The sequence below is a fragment of the Tachypleus tridentatus genome, unplaced genomic scaffold, assembly GCF_004210375.1.
Source record: "Tachypleus tridentatus isolate NWPU-2018 unplaced genomic scaffold, ASM421037v1 Hic_cluster_2, whole genome shotgun sequence".
Classification (NCBI taxonomy): domain Eukaryota; kingdom Metazoa; phylum Arthropoda; class Merostomata; order Xiphosura; family Limulidae; genus Tachypleus; species Tachypleus tridentatus.
Genome location: NW_027467782.1, coordinates 21,025,364 through 21,043,609, shown reverse-complemented (window position 1 = coordinate 21,043,609; position 18,246 = coordinate 21,025,364). Strand labels below are relative to the sequence as shown.

Sequence of the window (18,246 nt, the reverse complement as noted above, 5' to 3'; positions counted from 1 at the left end):
CTGTTCTGTTAAAGACATAGGAGGTCAATGCAATGCTAAAAAGAAAAAAGGATCGCTGAACTGGAAGGAATGATTTCAAGAAACAAATTTGAAATATTTTTAAGACTCAGCATTGGGAATATGAAGAAACATATCTGAGATGTCACTCTTGCTCATCCAAAGTCCAAGGAAAAAGAACCAACAAAGAGTAAAGAAATTTTCCATGCAAAAATGAGGGATGACCACCTAGCAGATGAAAGTGGAAAGGTAGATTACCAGCCTCCAGTCCCCAGTTTTATTGGGGACCACAAACAGGTGAAAGTAAGACCCTCTCTATGACTTGTTTGTGCAACAGATCTGGCACAGTGACTTCCAGATATTGAAGATAGATGTAATTTGAGAGAGAAGTGAAGTTAACCAGCTATTAACTGAGAGAAGAATTGAAAGGACAGTCCATGAAAACTAACAAGTATGACCCATCTAACTGCAGATAGTTGTTAACAAAGATGTGCATATCAAAGACCAGCCCCCATTACAACTGAATCTGCTCCATTGTCATTGATGAATCCAGAAAGTCTGACACTGGGCTGAAGAGTATTGAGCAAAAGGATAAAATAGGAAAAGGGGTAAAAATATAGGAAGTGGGAGGAGTATAATGATCCAAGTAAACAGGGAAAGAGTAGTAGTACAGTCTATGGCAGAAAGGAGAAGGGAACAGGAATTGCCAGAAAATTCAAGTAGGGCTCGATGAATTGTCTCTTACATGAAGTGAAGAGAGGAAAGGTAATAAAACACAGAAAGTAGTATTAAGCAAAGACAAGAGAACTAAGCACTGGAGAGTGAAATCGACCTCAGTGGGCTTGCTCCCAAACAGGCAAAAAAGATTTCAAGGTCTATGACTCTAGAAGGAGGAAGTTCAGTTAACTGTAGGCCATGATAAAGGAATTAGAAAGCAAGGACAAGAAATAAGATCACTGACATGGGGTAGATCTATAAAGGAAGCAATATTATTAACATAATTTTCAGAAGATAGAAAAAGAATCAAAATTATTTAAGTTGGGAGTTGTGATGTAGAGAATGGGAAATATAGTAAGACAATGGAATGAGAGATAGAGTGATAAGGTCCAAATAGCATGAGGATGTCTAAAAAATTCTCCTCAACGACAAGAGAGCATAACCAGAAGGGGGGAGACAAACAGTAAAAGTTGTCTTTCTCATCATATTCCTTCTCAAAATGAGGGGAAATAATTCATGGCTGCATAATAAAACCTACTACCCTATGCACAATGGCTATCATGCCATTTATGTTTAACATGTTTTCAGTAGCCAAATTAAGAAATTGACAATTGCAAGGTTATTCCTCATCTCAGCAGATGCCAAAGTTGCATGAACTTGAAAGTTCATAGTTTGATAAACTAAAGAAAACAAAGTTCCTTTATTAGATTGCAAACCTCTGTAAGTTATGAATACAACAAAATACATCAAATACACACAGTGCTAAGGAAGATTAATGAAGAATCTCAGTGGAAAATCTCAGTGCACAGGAAGATTATGTCATGCTCATATTAGTGGAGGGCTTTTATTACATAATAACATCATTATGTAATGGTGAAAATCATGAGAAATCTAGTGAGTGTTGGTTGAAGTTGTTTAAAGAATTGTGGAATGCAAATCTCTCAGGCAGATGCACAAGAAAGATTGCTTTCTGTGTGAGAAGGTAGGTATGGTCTCAGAAGTAAGACATTTTTATATTAATGAATGTATTATTGTGAACAGTGTGATCTATCTAAAATATTTATCAGGGTTAATATAATACAGTTCAGAAAATGATGGTTTAATTAAACACAAGTGCAATAATAATGTGAATTTACTGAGCTTATTTGGAAATATGCAATCCACTTTGTTGATTTTAAAAGTAAAATATACACAAAACTTTACTTAAAACACATTGATAATAGCAAAACAATTATGTCATTAACTGAAATGTTGTGGAAAGCAAAATATAAAACTAAGCAATTACACATGAAAAAGTGGAGTGGTCCACAAATGGCATCTAGCACATGAGTGGCATGTGCATTTATGTTAGCAATTTGCTTAGAGATGTGAAGTGTGAAAGTTGGAGTAAAAGTTAGCAATGAAGTGAATGTAAGGAGAGGTATTCTAACAGTTGGCCAGACTTCTATAAAAATTATATATCAGTGGTGAAGTGAAGGTGACAACAGCTGAGTGCTTAGCAGGACATATTAACGTTAAAATATAAACAAATCAAAAAAACAATTCCCTATTTTGTTTATTTGATTTATATGTGTATATATCTTTATTTAAGTTAGGTAGTGAAAATTTATGACCATTTTGTTTTCTTGAATATTTTTATAGATACTTTTTTAAATTTATGATGGGGAACATCCCAGAGGTGAAAACTGCCATTGAGTATACTAAAGTTATCTTCTGAATGAGATTAAACAGTTTCAACAAAAGGACTGCAATTTTACCTTTTGAATCAGTTCCAACAACTCACTGGATTTCTTTAGTTTCTCTAAATTTTTTCAACCTGGAGAACTGCCAGTACATGTCTGTCTAAAACAGCAGCTTTCATGGTGTCTCTCCAGTTCTTGTCTACAGTTGTGAATCATCTGTATTGTATGATAAGAGTATTAAGATGATGTAATTATTCAAACAATTATTTAAAAAAACATCTAAGATGTTGGAACACATTTAAAGTTTAAATGTACCACAAAATTATTTAAAAGGTGGTGCTACCTGTAACAATAGATTTAAACAAATAAAAATATGTTTTCTATTTGTATTTCTTTCCTGTATGGAACGTTTTTAATAACTGCATTTTATTTTTATCACAACTACATTTTTCTATTTCAACTAATAAGTATAAGAAGATAATTGAATTACACAAAGCACTAATAATTATATTTGATGTTTAAAATACTAAGCTATATACATAAATATGTATATAAAGAGAATAAAAAAAATCAGAGATAAAACAATAATATATAAATTGTCTTCACACAAGCAATAAAATACTACTTATACAAATTCTAAAAACATTGAGGAAATATTAAAATAGTTGTAGTGCATACCTTCCCTCCTCTGGCATTTGAGCCATAATATCAGGGGAACTAAAGATTGGCTCTAAATATAGCCATGTAGCTTGAACTTTTAACCACTCATCAATTATCTCTCCTAACATCAACAACTTGTGTTCCCACTCTCTGTAAAAATGAAAAATAAAAAAGTGAAAATACTTCACAATTTGAAATATATAGTATATGAAATATAAAGGTATATATAGTGTTTATCATAAAATAAAAGTAATATTTAACAAAGAAAAAATTATTAGAATATAATTAATTTGATAAAAATATTTTATCAAACCTTTTTTTACATTTGTGAAACATTACCTTTAAGTTTTTCTAAAAACACAGTAAACATTACTCCTTAGTATAACACGTTTCTTTTACACTATCATTTCAAACAAAGTCCTTTTTAGATTTTTTTCATGTATATATCTATCTTTATGTGTATTTGTCTTTAAGAAAACAATACACACACATACACATGTATATGATTATATCTGTACTTAAAAAAAATTGAGAACGACCATCAACTATGTTACAAAAAAAAATTAATTTTTTGCAGCTTACTTTAACCACAAATAGAGTTAGCTAGCATTCCTCTCAAATGAAATGCATGTGTATCAACATAAAACTAATTTATTCGTTGTGGGCCTGGACTATTAATGAAATATCCAGTTTCAGACAAGAAAGAAGACTGAATATTGTTTGTGAGTTTGTAAAATTTTAGTATATAAATAATTATTTCTCATAATTATTTTTAATAACTGTTATTATAAATTGTATTGTTTTTTTGTATGTCAAAATTGGTTTGTGTTAAGAAACTTGTGTGTATTAATCCTGTTGGCAAATATTGTAAATTTAATACATTGTGACATTTAATTATCTTCTAAATTAAAATTAAAATGTCTAGTTATTTGAAATCGTAATATGTAATGTATGTAACGTAATTAGTTGTAGACTAATAGATAAAGTATAATATGTAACATATGTAATAAATGTCAATATTATTTTCATTTCTTACCTTAGAGTTCATCAACTCCTGAGTGCTTTTTTGGAATGGTTAAAGCTTTATCTACAATGTGTTTGTACTCGTCACAAATCCTACAAGATAAAAACTTATACATGTAATGCCATGTTAGTTAAAATTAAATAAAAGTAGGCATTTATGAAGAAAACTCAAAAACTGCATGTTAAATATATAGAGCAATCAAACAATTTCTCTTAAGTGTTTAGTTTTTTCACATCTGTATAATTAAAGTGTATTTTCTTTAACAATAAATCATTACTTCTTGGTGTTCTTGTGTGTCAATCATATGTGCAAACACAGGTATTTTAACCTTTAGTGAATACAGTGTACACAGTGTAACGTGGTTTCATACACTTACTGCTACAGTAATTATATCTCATACACTAAGCCAATAATGTACAGTGACTCCTATTTCTTACTTGTGTCAAAGAGGCATTAAAAACAGGAAGTTCAATTCCAATAGCTGTTCAGCAAACTTATTCCTTTCAGCAACCATCCTATTCAAAAAATCCTCCACAATAAGCAGTTTGAATATTCCAACTGGAACAGCCTCTTGTAGCAAACCTGTAACCAGTTGAGGCTATGCAATAAAATAAATATTAGTTGGACTGATACATTTAGCTCGAACAATCAGCCACCTGTCAGTTTATACCAGTATTCCAGTGCACTGTCAGTGTCTGGGTTATTGTATCTGCCATGAATGAAGCAGTTTGGAAAAAAACCTAGTATTTACACTCCAGTCCTCTTGAATCATCAGGCTCACAAGGTTCATAATTACTACCTACTTCATCCTCTTCAAATGACTGTGCATTGGAATTTTGTAAATTACTTGCAGTTTCATTCAGAGTAAAACTCTAAACAACTTTGCTATCTTGTTGCCATAATAGTAATCAAAACAAGGCACTGCAGAAATCTCAGGTCATGTGAACTGAAATTTTAGTAAAAAAATACTTTCTACTAATTGAAAGAGGGAAACACACATGCATGATCATTGTACAATACTAAAGGACTGTTTATCTGTTTGCTTACACACAGTTATAGCATCTTTGCTGATTGATGTGTTAACACATCATTAGTGCCTGATTAATAGAAATGACTCATTAGTACTTCATTGGTGATGAACATGTTAATCCAACAATAATAGTAAGGCTTTTCTCAATTGTACAGAATTTCCAGTCATCGTGTAAGTCTAATATTTTGTTTATTAGGGTGAAAACCTGAAGGTGAAGAATAGAAGTGATATAAATAAACAAACGAAAATGGTTATAGTTATTACTAGGAAATAAGACTTTATTAGTTAAAAGAAGTTTCAGTTCTATATCAACAAAAATCATAAATAGCAAGAGTACTACAAATGACTCAATACAATCTAATGATTTTAGGATTTCATTTTCTAGTTCATTGATTTACAACAGTAAGTAAATTTTACAATTTTTTTATACTGGTTGACTTTCATTAAGGCATTTTATTTTAATTATGATCTGTAATAACTGATGTAGTTCTAAACTAGTTGGCTTTTGACTATAACATACATAATTTTTGTAAGGGTCAGATATGTTTTAAAATTGTCTTTCACAAATTATCAGTGTTACCTTTTAGCTCTTTTGAATATTTGTAGAGAATAATAACCCAATAAACAATAGATTCCTACTTCCTTCTATATATACTTCCTTCTGTTTAATAGATTTTACAAAAATACAACTTAACAACTTATGCATCATTTTTTATTTGTTATCTTTTTTATGTCAGGATAGGTTATCAACTTTAAAATATTTTAATAAATTTATAAAATGACTATTATCAAGTAGATAAGATAATATATTAGATGACATAACTGTGAAGGTACTTATTAGTGTAAATTAATATTTACTGTGCAATAAAAAAATGCTACACACTTTTTAAATTAACAGTATGTATCTAATACCCTCTCATTTTATGCTTTTTGTTGATAAACTGATTAGATTAGAATTTATAACATTAAAAAAGTCTGTGCTTAAATTTTTTATGGTGTTACCTTTTACTTTCTTCCTGGTGCTCATTTGAGATGTTATTCAATAACTTTTCCAAAAGGATCTCTGTTTGACTAGCTAAAGACTCATAATGTTCCCGAAAATCCAACTGGAACATTCCAAGATCAACAATTTTGTCTGCAGTGTACATAAATTTGTTGATCCATGATTTATACTCATAAACCTGTTTTCTCCATACTACAAAGCTGCTCTCACTCTAACATATTAAACAGTGATTTTTTCAGTCTAATGAAGATGCATTATTGGGAAATAAAAAAATAATAAACTAAAAAATACATAAAAAATGTTATCATAAAACTGTATTTGAACAAAATTTACAGATTTAAAACATATTTTAGGATAGCAAAAACTATTTTAGAATTAGGACCTCCTTCTTTTCTTTACTAACATCTCTAACTGAACACTTCAATGAATGAAGTTCTTAAAAATAAGTTCAAACAGTGTTAGGTAGTGCAAATCAAAGACCTGCATATCACATAACAAGGTTCTTGAAATTTCAGTGGAAAAAGAACTAGAAGGTTTCGATGGAAAAATTTAATATCTAATAAACTTAATAAAATATCAAATTAAAAGTATTTATATACGTCTAATAATGTAAATGAAGAGAATTTATCTTTACAGGAAAACTTTGCAAAAAAAAGCATGAATATGACTTATTGCAAAAGTTTTACTATATCAAAGAAAGAAAAATAGTTTTTTGAATCAATAATACAAGTGAGTTTGGTAAACCTTAGACACAGAATTATAAATTCAAAATGCAAAAAAATTATTTTTTTAAAGTTCAGAAGTTGACATTTTTCATACACTGAAAATGTATTATAAATAGGTACTTACTTCGTCTTACATAAAGCTATCTCAACCTTTTTCTGCCCTCTAAGCATTGTAAAACATTTTCATGATCAGCCTGCCAGTTAATATACTTCACCAATTTCACATGATACCTCAACATGTACATATCATGTGAATACTCTCCACTAATTTTTTGCATCACCTACATTTGTGCAGCTACCTCCCTCTGCTATTGTTATTCAATCCTCACTTTCATGGCAGGTTATAAAAGAAGAACACCAGCCAAGGGTAGAGGAAGTAAGCAGCTATCAGAAATGCATTTTCAGTGCATGAAATATGTTAACTTCCAATATGGTCTTACCTCCTTTCATATAAAACTTGAATTCAACAGTGCAAAGTTTTAGCATACAATGTGGGAACCAAGTGGAAAGTGACTCCCCTGAATGAATGTATGTGCTTTGAGATGAAAATGAAACACACTTATGAGGTACCATACTGACTTCTGGAACAGGTATGCTCTTTGCTCATGATGTAGGAAATGAATCTGTCATAGGTGTAATCCACAGTAAAATATAAACAGAATTAGCTACATACACGTGCAATCTCAACCAGACAAATGAGATTTCATGACTTGTCCTTGGCATTAGAAGGTTGATGATGAAAAAAAGATAAATTATGACATAAACATAAACGTGGCTAAGCCACGTGGACTGTGTTATCTATATATATACGTAACAAGCCTAATCATAAGTATACAGGAATTAAGAAGTGGAAGTTAGCTTCTGGCTGAAACTGGACAAACTCCCAAAACCACATTAGGAACAAGAAGTATAATACATCAAAACTAGCATTACAGGGTTGCCTCAAATCAACCTCATGAACAAAGCAATATCTGTAACCAGTGTCACGAACAGAAATCGTTCATTACCCAGTCATAAATACAGGAAAGAGATATCCAGCATCTGGAATTATTAGGAAGATTTGTAACACTTACTCAACCATAGGAACAGTGCACTTATGTCCTGTATCTGTCACTGAGAAGCAGGTGAAGTCCCCCAAACTCAATTGTAGGAGCTGGAAAAGAACCTCCTGCAACCAGAATTAATGAGAATAGGAGTCTCTACCATAAACAGCTATAAGAATAGGAGAGTGTCATCCTGCACCTAGTTTTAAGAGGAGGATTCTGTATAGGCTGGGCCTGCTCTAACCTATTTGTTACTTTATTTTGACAGGAGTCCACCTGATAAAAAGCATCCAGAGGAAATGGAAGAAGGCAGATCAGCCTTGCCCTCTTCTAACTGGTAAAGTAAATTTCTAGTCTCACTCATGATCAATCTTTTCAGAAACTAAGAAATGGGTAAGAACTCCCATGTTACACTGAAAGAAAAAAGGGGGAATTACATGTGGTGGGGAGTCCAGAGGACCATCACACTAGAGAAAGTACAATGGGTATCTTTAATTCCTACTTTTAAAAGCATATCACTCCCAATTAATGCAATCAAAAGGTCAGCAAGCATGGGTGATAATCCCCTTCTGCTTTACTCAGGAAGTCCATGAGTGATGGTCTCCAAATGATATATACATATACATACCACAGGGTATGCTACAAGTGGTCTTGTTGAAACATCCCATTCCTACAGTGAGTGTTATAATGTAATCATGACGTCAATAGTGCATATCTGACCAGGCAAAAAGATATGACAAAATGATGAATAAGGTGAGAAAACACATTGTGGAGGTGGGGGCCTTCCATGGAGGAGTTAGAATACACCAGCCTAATGAGTTATTATGAAAATGAAAGGTTTCCAGGGTATAAAAGTTGGGAAATTGAACCTCAAAAGTAGTCAGGAAATACCACATAAAATCATAAGGAGAGAACTAGACAAAAGTTAATCAGCATCAGCACCAGTGAAAGATGAAAGTGATAGTCAAACAGCATCCATGAGCAGCACAAATCTTAGGGATGAAAGACCAGTTAAGCAGTATGACATAAGAGAAATGGTAGAAGAAGCAGGTAACATTGAAAACAGAAATATCTAATTTGTGATTTCCATAAGCAATGAGGAGAAGAAAATAAAATCTTGAGGGGAAGAGGATGATGGAACATGAAAATGAAAGTTCAAAGGAAGGATGGTAAAGATGTAAAGAATCACACAAAGATCCCAATCATCCATATTATAGGAACATAGAGGATGCATGACTTGAAATAATAAAAATGGAGAGAAATGAAAGGGAAAGACAAAACCTGCAGAAAAGGAATGTGTTTGACAAGTCTATCAGATATCTAGAAATGACCAACGTGGAGAACCCTTTGTCAAACAACCAGGTGAAGAACAATGAAAGAGAATGAACAGAAGGGTAGAAAGGAAAAAACTCACAACAAATAGATCAAAGTATTAAGGTATACTCTCACCTATGTGGTAAATGGACATGAAAGGGTACAAGTACAAAAAAAAAAAGATGTAACACATGGAGTCAATCCCTGGGCTGAAACAATGCACCTGACAAAAGCCATGTGTGAAGGCAGAGTGTGGTGACATCTGGACGAACAATATATAACTGAAATCAACAGAATACAGATTTAAGGGTAGACAAAGGTTACACAAGTAAAGGCTGGAGCAGTGAGAATGATGGTTATATTGGCCAAGACAGAACCACTAGTAAAACAAGACATAGTGTGGTTTGGAATAAAAATAGAACTCTTGAAAGAATATCAAATAAGATATTAAGCATAATTGTGAAGAATTCTCCAAACTTGACTGAACACGACTACCCCCAAAGTTAGTGGATAATAAACAGAAGAAGAAAGAAAAGGAAATTTGGTGATCCAGTGGAGAAAGGCATAAATGAGATATCTCCAACTGAAAACATATCCACCTACAGGCCTGTAGATTAAGAGACTATTCCACATGTAGAATCTTGTTGGGAGGAGATAAAATCCACTACCAGATTTAGGAGAAAAGGCAAGTGAAGACCACAAAGTGGTAATTGTGGGCCCAGAAAAGAGATTTAGGATCTGAAAACACAGAGACCTTGAACTGTTACTTCCTGGCTCTGTGATACGAGTTACTACAGTGAAGATGTCAGAATGTAACATTACCACCCACTCCATGATAGAGAGAGGAAGAAAGTAGGATAAAGCTTGATGAACTGCCAAAAACTTGAGAATGGTGATATGGAAAGAAGAACTCAAGCTGTAGATTACAAGGATAAAATGACATTACTAGTGTCATGAACATAAGAAAAGAAACCAAAGCAAAGCTCAGCTCTGTAACCAGGAAAGAATAAAACATGTCAGTGATGGAACAAAACAAACATTTAAGTTCTAAGTTTACAAAATTAGTATGATAAGGCACATAGTGAAGAATTACAAAAAAACAACAGCATTTATTCAAATAGAACAATCAAGTACCTATTTCTGGTATGTAATCTAGAAATTATCTAAATCTACCTAATTAGCAAAGTACTTATAAGTATCAAATAGACAACCATCTAAGTGTATCTAGCCCACAAAATATGTAATAATAATAACTGTGCAAAATGATTAAGATTACCTAGAAAACACATTAATAATCCACATCTAACTTACAATTCATCTGAAGTAATCTAGATGACAAAGGACACATAATTACATCAAACACTGAAGAAAATTATGAGAATAAAGCATGGAGATAAAAACAATGAAAAATATCATTCTTATAGATTAGTGAATTACATGTTACTAGTAAAGATATGTGACATACAAGCTATTTAAACATATATAGCTTAAAAGTACTGATAAATATCAGACAAACCATCTAAATCGGCATAGTCCACAAAATAATAAAAAAATGTGCAAACCAATAAAATTACCTAGAAAACACATTAAGAATCAATATTAATTCACAAATCCTCTAAATTAACCTAAAGAAAAAAGGACACATTTAAGTCCTACACTAACAAAAATTAAGATGATAAAGCACACAGTTAAGATTGATGAAGAAAATTATTAAAAGATAATAAGAATTGTTTGTCTGAAGTTAAGCACAAAGTTTCACAATGGGTTATCTATGCTCTGTCCACCATGAGTATTGAAACCCAGTTTCTGATATTGTAAATCCACAGACATACTGTTGCACCATTTGAGAGCTGGAATAACAAATAAGATGTTACAAGTAGTAATCATGTGTAACTTGCAATCAATTTAAACATACTTAGTTAAAGAACTTAGTAAAAATAACCTAACAAGCCCTTGAAATTTGTTAAGTCTACACAGTATTTAATATTAATGAATATGCAAAGAAAAACAACAAAGTAATAATCAATATCTCATTTGCAATGCCTCTAAAGACACTTAGATGACAAATGACACATAAATTTCCAACATAGCAAAGTCCAAACAGAGATGACACAAAATACTTAATTCTTCCATTTTTTAGATAAGGACAAAGCCACACAAAAAGTATTGGAGCCAAGCTACAAGTGTATTAACCAAGTGTGAAGCATTCATGTTGAAATACTTATCATGGATTCCCTGATAGAGCTGGAAGCAACAGGATAAAGGACAGGAAGAACAATTCACCACCAAAGTGAATGACATTGCAGTACAGGAATGGGTGGAAGGTGAAAACTCTTTAAGAAGTGTACAGTGTAATAGATTAAAATAAGCTACTGGAGAAAAAGAGTCCAAATTATTTTCTCATTAATTGTATCTTTCTCAGAAACAATGCCACATGAAAAATAAGAAGAAATAACTGTTGAACATACAAACGTAGCTTCCTGCAAATTAAGACAAACTTTCTTTACAGATGAAGTCTAACCTGATTCCTGAGAAGCTGTTTAACAGTAACATTTTCAACTGTAACAGGAAATGCATAGTTGACACAATGTTTGCAATTCATGAGATCTCTTATATTTCAGTAGCATGCAAAAAAACATAACTAAACAATGCTGTACCAATAGAGAAGGTGTGAAAGGAGGTAAGACCATATCAGAAGTTAACATTTTTCTTGTGTATTTCTTTCAGAATCTGCCAATTCTTAAAAGTGAGGATTGAGTGAGAATGGCAGAAAGAGCTAAGCTGCTTCAATATAGGTAGCACAATACTGTTGGTGGAAAGTAGTCACATGATATGTACATGTTCAGAAATGGTGCAAAATTGATAGGGGTATATAGACTGGTGCACTGATTGAGAAAAGTTTTTAACAATGCTCAAAGAGCAAAAGAAATGTGATATAGCTGTGTTTGAGATCATACTGGAATAATTATTATTAAAACAATGCAACACATATAATACAATATGTTAATAATATAATAACACTTATTTATTGCTAAAGTACAGTTTATTAATACAATCACACTGTCTGCTTTAAACTCAATTATCAAATAATACAAATATTACTATGTAACCAAGAGTTTACCAACACAGTTACATAATAAACTCTCTAAAGACACAGAGCATTGTTTACTAACACAATCACATTGTAGTGTTAATGAACAAAATGACATTATGATTTTTTTGGTTTTAAAACACTTAAGTAACACAGACACAAATATCAGACACTAAATATTCCACTTAATAAATCAAGTAACAAAAGTATTTAAAATTTTTACTCTCAGAATATAGTCTTCTAACATAGTCCAATGCAGAACTTCATATTGTTTTTCATTAACCTGCTATATTGCTGTCATTTACACAATATTTAATTATTCTTGTTAATTTGTCTTGTGAGATTCATTAACATATATTTCTTTACATCTAGCAAATGTTTAGTATTATTTAATTGGTCCTGAAGTCTCCACAATGTTCTATTTACAAAGGCCTTCAGTAAATTCTTAAACTAGAAAAACACATTATAGCAAAAAAATATCTGATAATAATAGCCTCTGAAGAGAATACATAAAAAAGTTTGCGTGTGCGTGTTTTTATACAGCAAAGTCACATTGGGCTATCTGATGAGCCCACTGAGAGGAATTGAACCCCTGATTTTAGCTTTGTAAATCTGGAGACATACCGCTGTACTAGCGGGGGGAGAAAAGCTTTAATGAAGAAATGTAGTAAAAAATTTATTGTTGTTTTAGTAAAATCCTACACATTGGACTGTGTTTTCTGTCCACTGTAGTGAATTGAACTCATGAATTTAGAGATTTAAATCCATAAAGTTACTGCTGACCCACTGGGTTTGGGGACTGCTAAAAAGTTAGAATTCAGTCAGTTTTGCTGAGGTTTGTTTTTGTAATTATAAATATATTTAGAATAACTTATCCATTTTACAAATGCTCTTAAATGTTTACTACATCTATCATACATATATATATCAAGCAGAAATGCTGTTTGTGCATATACACTTCTCACCTACACTTGGCATGCACCTTCAGGGCCTCTACAGAAAGTCTTGATGGATCAGCACATAAACTTAGTTCTCTATGTTATCCCCCTTGGCCACTATGTATTTTACCTACTATTTTACTGATATCTATTTAACTCTGAAAGTACTCTTAGCACCCTCCTAGGAGTGATATTGGTGGGCTTGCATTTGGATCTAATCGCTGTATGTTACTTTCTAAGGACTACTGTGTCTTCTCCCGTGTGCTGAGTAGATATATCAGATATTTGAATATCATAAGCATGGGATGGCTTTGGCATGACTGTAACCATTCTGCACATTACTCAAGCCTACTCAGTTAGAGACTGCATGATTATTCCCATGTCTAAATAAGTCATATGTAGAGTTTTTGTTTTTAATCTGTAATTTGTCTCAAAAGGACAGTGTACATCCTGTGCACAATATTGCTGTGGGTCCATACTGAATTTTGTACTTGCTGCTCCACTAGAAGTAACATGTTAGGCAGCACAAACATAAGCAGTTTTTCTATTATCCCATAGTTAGCCATCATAATCAAATATAAAATGATTAAATATAATAGAAAAAACTGTTAATTCTTTATATTTTAACATGATCACTGATCAAATGATGCAAATAAATTTCCTACTTTAATAACTTGAAAACATACCTCACCATCTAAAATGTAAAGATACTTATTAAAGTTGTTCATGTATTTCTGAAGATGCTGGAATTGTTCTTTGACAACAGTTAATATCTGTGTCTTGATAATACTTGAGAGCCAAAACATACTGTATTCAGATGATTTTCAACTCGAGGAATTATTCTGACAGAATGAAGCAAAGAATCCAAGATATCCAGCAAAAATGTTTCAAAATCATGGTGAGTTGGTTCAAGTTTGATCTGCTGTCCAACTGCAACCAATTTTATAATAAACATGTGATTTTCCTGAAACAAAAAAAAGACATGTATACAAATTTTACTCTAAAGAGAAATAGATATTTTTGTGCAACATACTGGATGGTTGCATCTTATCTACTCTACAAAGCCTAAAAACACATTTGTAAAAGTTTAGAAAATATTTTAATGTTTTCTAACTAATCTGTAACATTTTTTTTCTTTTTGTGACAAGCAAGTAAACAACTGCATGAAGGTTGTATAGGTATGCAAACATGTATTTTAAAATGCAGTCCTCTGTTATACAGAACTTATCAACTAAAACTAACTGCTCACCATACTTAACTCTCAATTTGTATAAAATATATTTTTGTACAGCCAAGGATTTGAACTGTACAAGTAAATGGCTGGGTTCATTTTCTACTTATGTATGTGTGGTGATGAAAAGCATTATTTTTACAGTTAATAGGTTTTAATTTTTATCTTATGTGGAGTAATAATCAAAGTTTAAATTTTTATCTTATCTGAAGTAATAATCAAAGTCTTAAGAAAAAATGTAAACAAAGTTCTGATACTGTAATGAACATCACATATGAACACAAACAGTACAAAATGATTTGCAAGACAGTAATTTAAGGTGTATGTCTAAAACTCATAAACATTATACTCAGATTAGTTGACTAACTTTTATCCACAAAGAAGAAAGAAAAGTATATTTAGCCCATATTTGGAAGTAAATTTTCTACAATGCTAAATAAACAACAAAACCAATGTTTAAAGTAATTTTAAAGAAATTTTCCATTGGTTTTTTGTAAACAATGAAAATATCTTTTCTGTGGTAAACTTTAGAAAATAACATGGGATGTATTAAAGGTACAAGTTCTTTTACAAGGCAATCAAGCTTGGTCATTGAAATTACATAATATACATAGAATTATGCTATTTTAGGTAAAGTAATAAAAAAAAAAAGAAATGAATCATACTAATTATAAGCTAATCTGCTTACAAAATTTAAATGTGAATTAAAACACACAAGAGAAACAATCATAATACATGTATACACAAAATGTTTTGGGAAAGTAACCAAAATTGTTTTTCCTTCTTCTCTGAAAGCTGTTAGTTTGTATCACTGTAGTTTAACTTTTTTTTAATGTTGAAGAATATATACTCAGCAGTGTGTTGTGGTTCTTGCACTTGTATACTTCTTTGTAAACCTTTTTTGAAAATGCAGAAAAAATGTTTTAGGACTGTTTCTCTTTTGTGTAAATTAAAGTTTTTCTACTTTTATTCTTAATGCAAATCTTATGTGAGTTGTATGATAGTGTCAGTTAACATTAACTTTGATATTCAAAGATGACTACAACGATAACTTGAATTTTATAATTCAGATGTTTTACCTCCAAAACATTGTAAATGGGTTGGTAAATGTTGTGTAGCAACTTTCCACTGGCTAAGGCTAACCACTTCAAAAAGAATTTCAAAAGATTAAAAAAAAATAGAAAGACACAAGAGGCTTATGCCTATCACTATTATAAATAAAGAGATGTGTAAACTGTGGGAGATGGCAGCAAGGGCTTAAGCTTTTATAAGAAAGGGTACATCAACTAACAATGATTTTCAGAAAGTTAGGAAGAGTATTATACAGTGGAGGTAACTGTAACGAGCCTGTTCTATTGAACAAAATATTTTATTCATTGAATTGTATATACAAGGAACTACTAGAGAGAAAGTCAACAAAAGAAACAGAGAAGGATGTGGATGATAACCTAAGAAGATTGTAGTTATGGGTGATTCCTTGACAAAGTATGTGAATAGGATTGTCTGTGGGGTAAATACAGAGAAAATAATTAAACAAATGTATTCCTTTAGAAAGAAAAGGGTAGCTCCAAATACAAAATCAGGTTGGTTCACAAAGGGTATAAGAGATAAAATTAAAGAAAAGCATTGTATATTCAAGAAATATAACAAAGTCTTCAGATAAGGTAAAACCCTTTAGGACTGATAGAGATCGGCCTATATTTAATGATTATGAGAAGGCTGGGTTATTAAATTTGTTTTTCTTCAGTTTTAATTAATGAATATTTAAAAGGTATTCCTAATCTTGAACAGGTTGAAAAAGATGATTTCATTAATTCTGAGCTTGTTTAGAAAACATTGAGCAGTTTAAAGAACGATAAGGCTACTGGGCTAGATATTTACCAAGAAATTTGAAGGAGGTTAAGGATTAGATATATAAGCTGCTTGCTACTATTTTTGTTAGTTCTTGAATAGTGGGCAGGTGCCAAAGGATTGTAAGTTAGCTAATATTTCACTCCTCTTTTCATGAGAGATAATAATTCTCCCAGTGATTATAAGTGTATTAATCTTACATCAGTTGTGAAAAAAATTTAAGAAAGTCTGATAATAGAGGCTTTACAAAGTCATTTCAAAGGGTTACTGATTATGTAGATGAGGATAACAGTGTAGATTTGGTATATTGACCTTCAGAAAGCATTTGACAAGGTGCTAAATAAAACATTTAAAAGGAATTATCTCTGTAGGTATTAGAAAACAATTACCTAACTGGATAGAAGAGCAGCTGAATGGAAGATTGTTACTGTAAATACAATTCAGTCACACTATTAATATCACAAGTGAGAGTCAGGTTTAGAACCTTTGCTCATTTTTTGATTTACATCAATGACATAATAAAGGAACAATTAGTTCTAATAATAAAATAATTGTATAGGTGAGAAAATAACAAATGCAAAATAGATTATAAAGTAATGTTGAAAGAGTCAACAATTTAAAATAACTTTATTGATAAAACATGAATACCATGTTTTGGGCAACAGCACTTCATCAGCTCTGGAGTATTTGTGTACAAATTATTGTTATGAAATAATTTCATGTGGCTTTGCATATGTGAAGATTCTCTTTAATGAGCTATGAAAGTTGGTTTACTCCTAACAGGTTTAGTTTCTGTTTTTCATTTATCTTATGAGCACTATTCACTCTTCCACTTCATTTATTTGCTGAATGAAATTTTCACATTTTTCCATCTCGGGCAAAATCAGTTAATCATAGTTTGAGATGCAGTGATGTAGTTGGTTGATTGTTCAGCTTAAATTGTTGATCATAAATGAGGAGTGTTTTGTATTTTCTTTGCATCCATTCATCATTCAATGAGTCTTTTATTCTGAAGTGTCCACTGCTCAGTTTCTCACTTCAGTCTTAGTTTAGATTATTGTAAATTCCAGAGTTATTCAACTTTATATGCTCCAGGTCCAGTATTTAACACATTCAGTTCAATGAGATGTCAATAAAACATTTAATCTATAGTTACACGTTTTTTTAAACATTTTTTGTATTACTGGTAACTTTCTTTTACAGATAATCAATTCTTTTGGTAAAAATTAATTATGTATTTATAACAGACAAAATGTAGTAAAGTTTATGCATTTACAAATAGGAAATAGGGCAACCCATGTTATTCTAAAGATAAATTAAACATCTTTCTTTAAAATGTCAGGCAAATATTGGCATAACTACCTTAGATCTGCATAAAAATTCAGTGTATTTTTCCATAAACACCTTGCAGAGAGATTGGAGTTGCAGAGTCATTAGCATTGCTGCATTGTCAAAGAAAGACTGTAGATGAAGCTGAATAGTGGGAGACGGAACATGCTTCTGCTTGATACCATGATGAATTATGTTTTGTACAGCTGTAAACCACCTGAAAGAAGAAAACCTACTTATTAATACGTTGTAAACATCACAATCTGAGTTGATGCTTTTCAGTTTACCTATTGTTATTATACTAACAAGCAAAAAAGGATTTACAAATCTGTATTTTATAAACAGAATTTTAAGAAATGTTCTGATCTTCCCACATTTTCTATAACTGAGGATATAAAAACTTGCTTTCTTAAAGAACTCATTATCTTATATTCTACATAATATTATATTTCTCAGTTTTCCTGTTGTTATTATAATAACAAGGAAAAAGGATTTACAAATCTATATTTTATAAACAGAATTTTAAGAAATGTCCTAGTCTTCCCACATTTTCTGAAACTGAGGATATAAAACTTGCTTTCTTAAAGAACTCATTTTCTTATATTTTACAT

At 31.4% G+C, this 18,246-nt stretch overlaps 1 protein-coding gene across 2 annotated transcripts; it reads right to left on the bottom strand.

Moving 5' to 3' along the window:
- Positions 1-2,465: 2,465 nt before the first annotated feature.
- LOC143242410 (uncharacterized) lies at positions 2,466-18,090 on the bottom strand. 2 transcript variants are annotated; one of them, XR_013022625.1, is made up of 6 exons: positions 17,669-18,086; positions 13,911-14,188; positions 6,113-6,324; positions 4,518-4,678; positions 3,075-3,206; positions 2,466-2,612 (listed from the first exon to the last, which is right to left on the bottom strand). XR_013022625.1 is itself a non-coding variant. In XM_076485773.1 (4 exons), the coding sequence occupies exons 2-4, from the start codon at positions 14,028-14,030 to the stop codon at positions 4,596-4,598; spliced, it is 399 nt and encodes a 132-aa protein (XP_076341888.1). In that variant the 5' UTR covers positions 14,031-14,188; positions 17,669-18,090; the 3' UTR covers positions 4,206-4,595. The 2 variants fall into 2 exon arrangements, 1 of the variants encoding a protein (XP_076341888.1); XM_076485773.1 differs by lacking the exons at positions 2,466-2,612; positions 3,075-3,206 and having other exon boundaries at positions 4,206-4,662; positions 17,669-18,090.
- Between the last annotated feature and the right edge of the window lie 156 nt (positions 18,091-18,246).

Bases quoted from the DNA above. Each gene is read 5' to 3' on its own strand.
- LOC143242410 (XM_076485773.1), bottom strand. From the start codon at position 14,030: ATGTTTTGGCTCTCAAGTATTATCAAGACACAGATATTAACTGTTGTC. The intron at 6,325-13,910 runs GTATGTTTTCAA...TTAATATGTTAG, and splicing joins TTTACATTTTAGATGGTGAG to AGTGAGAGCAGCTTTGTAGT. The intron at 4,663-6,112 runs GTAACACCATAA...AACTGGTTACAG, and splicing joins CACCAGGAAGAAAGTAAAAG to GTTTGCTACAAGAGGCTGTT.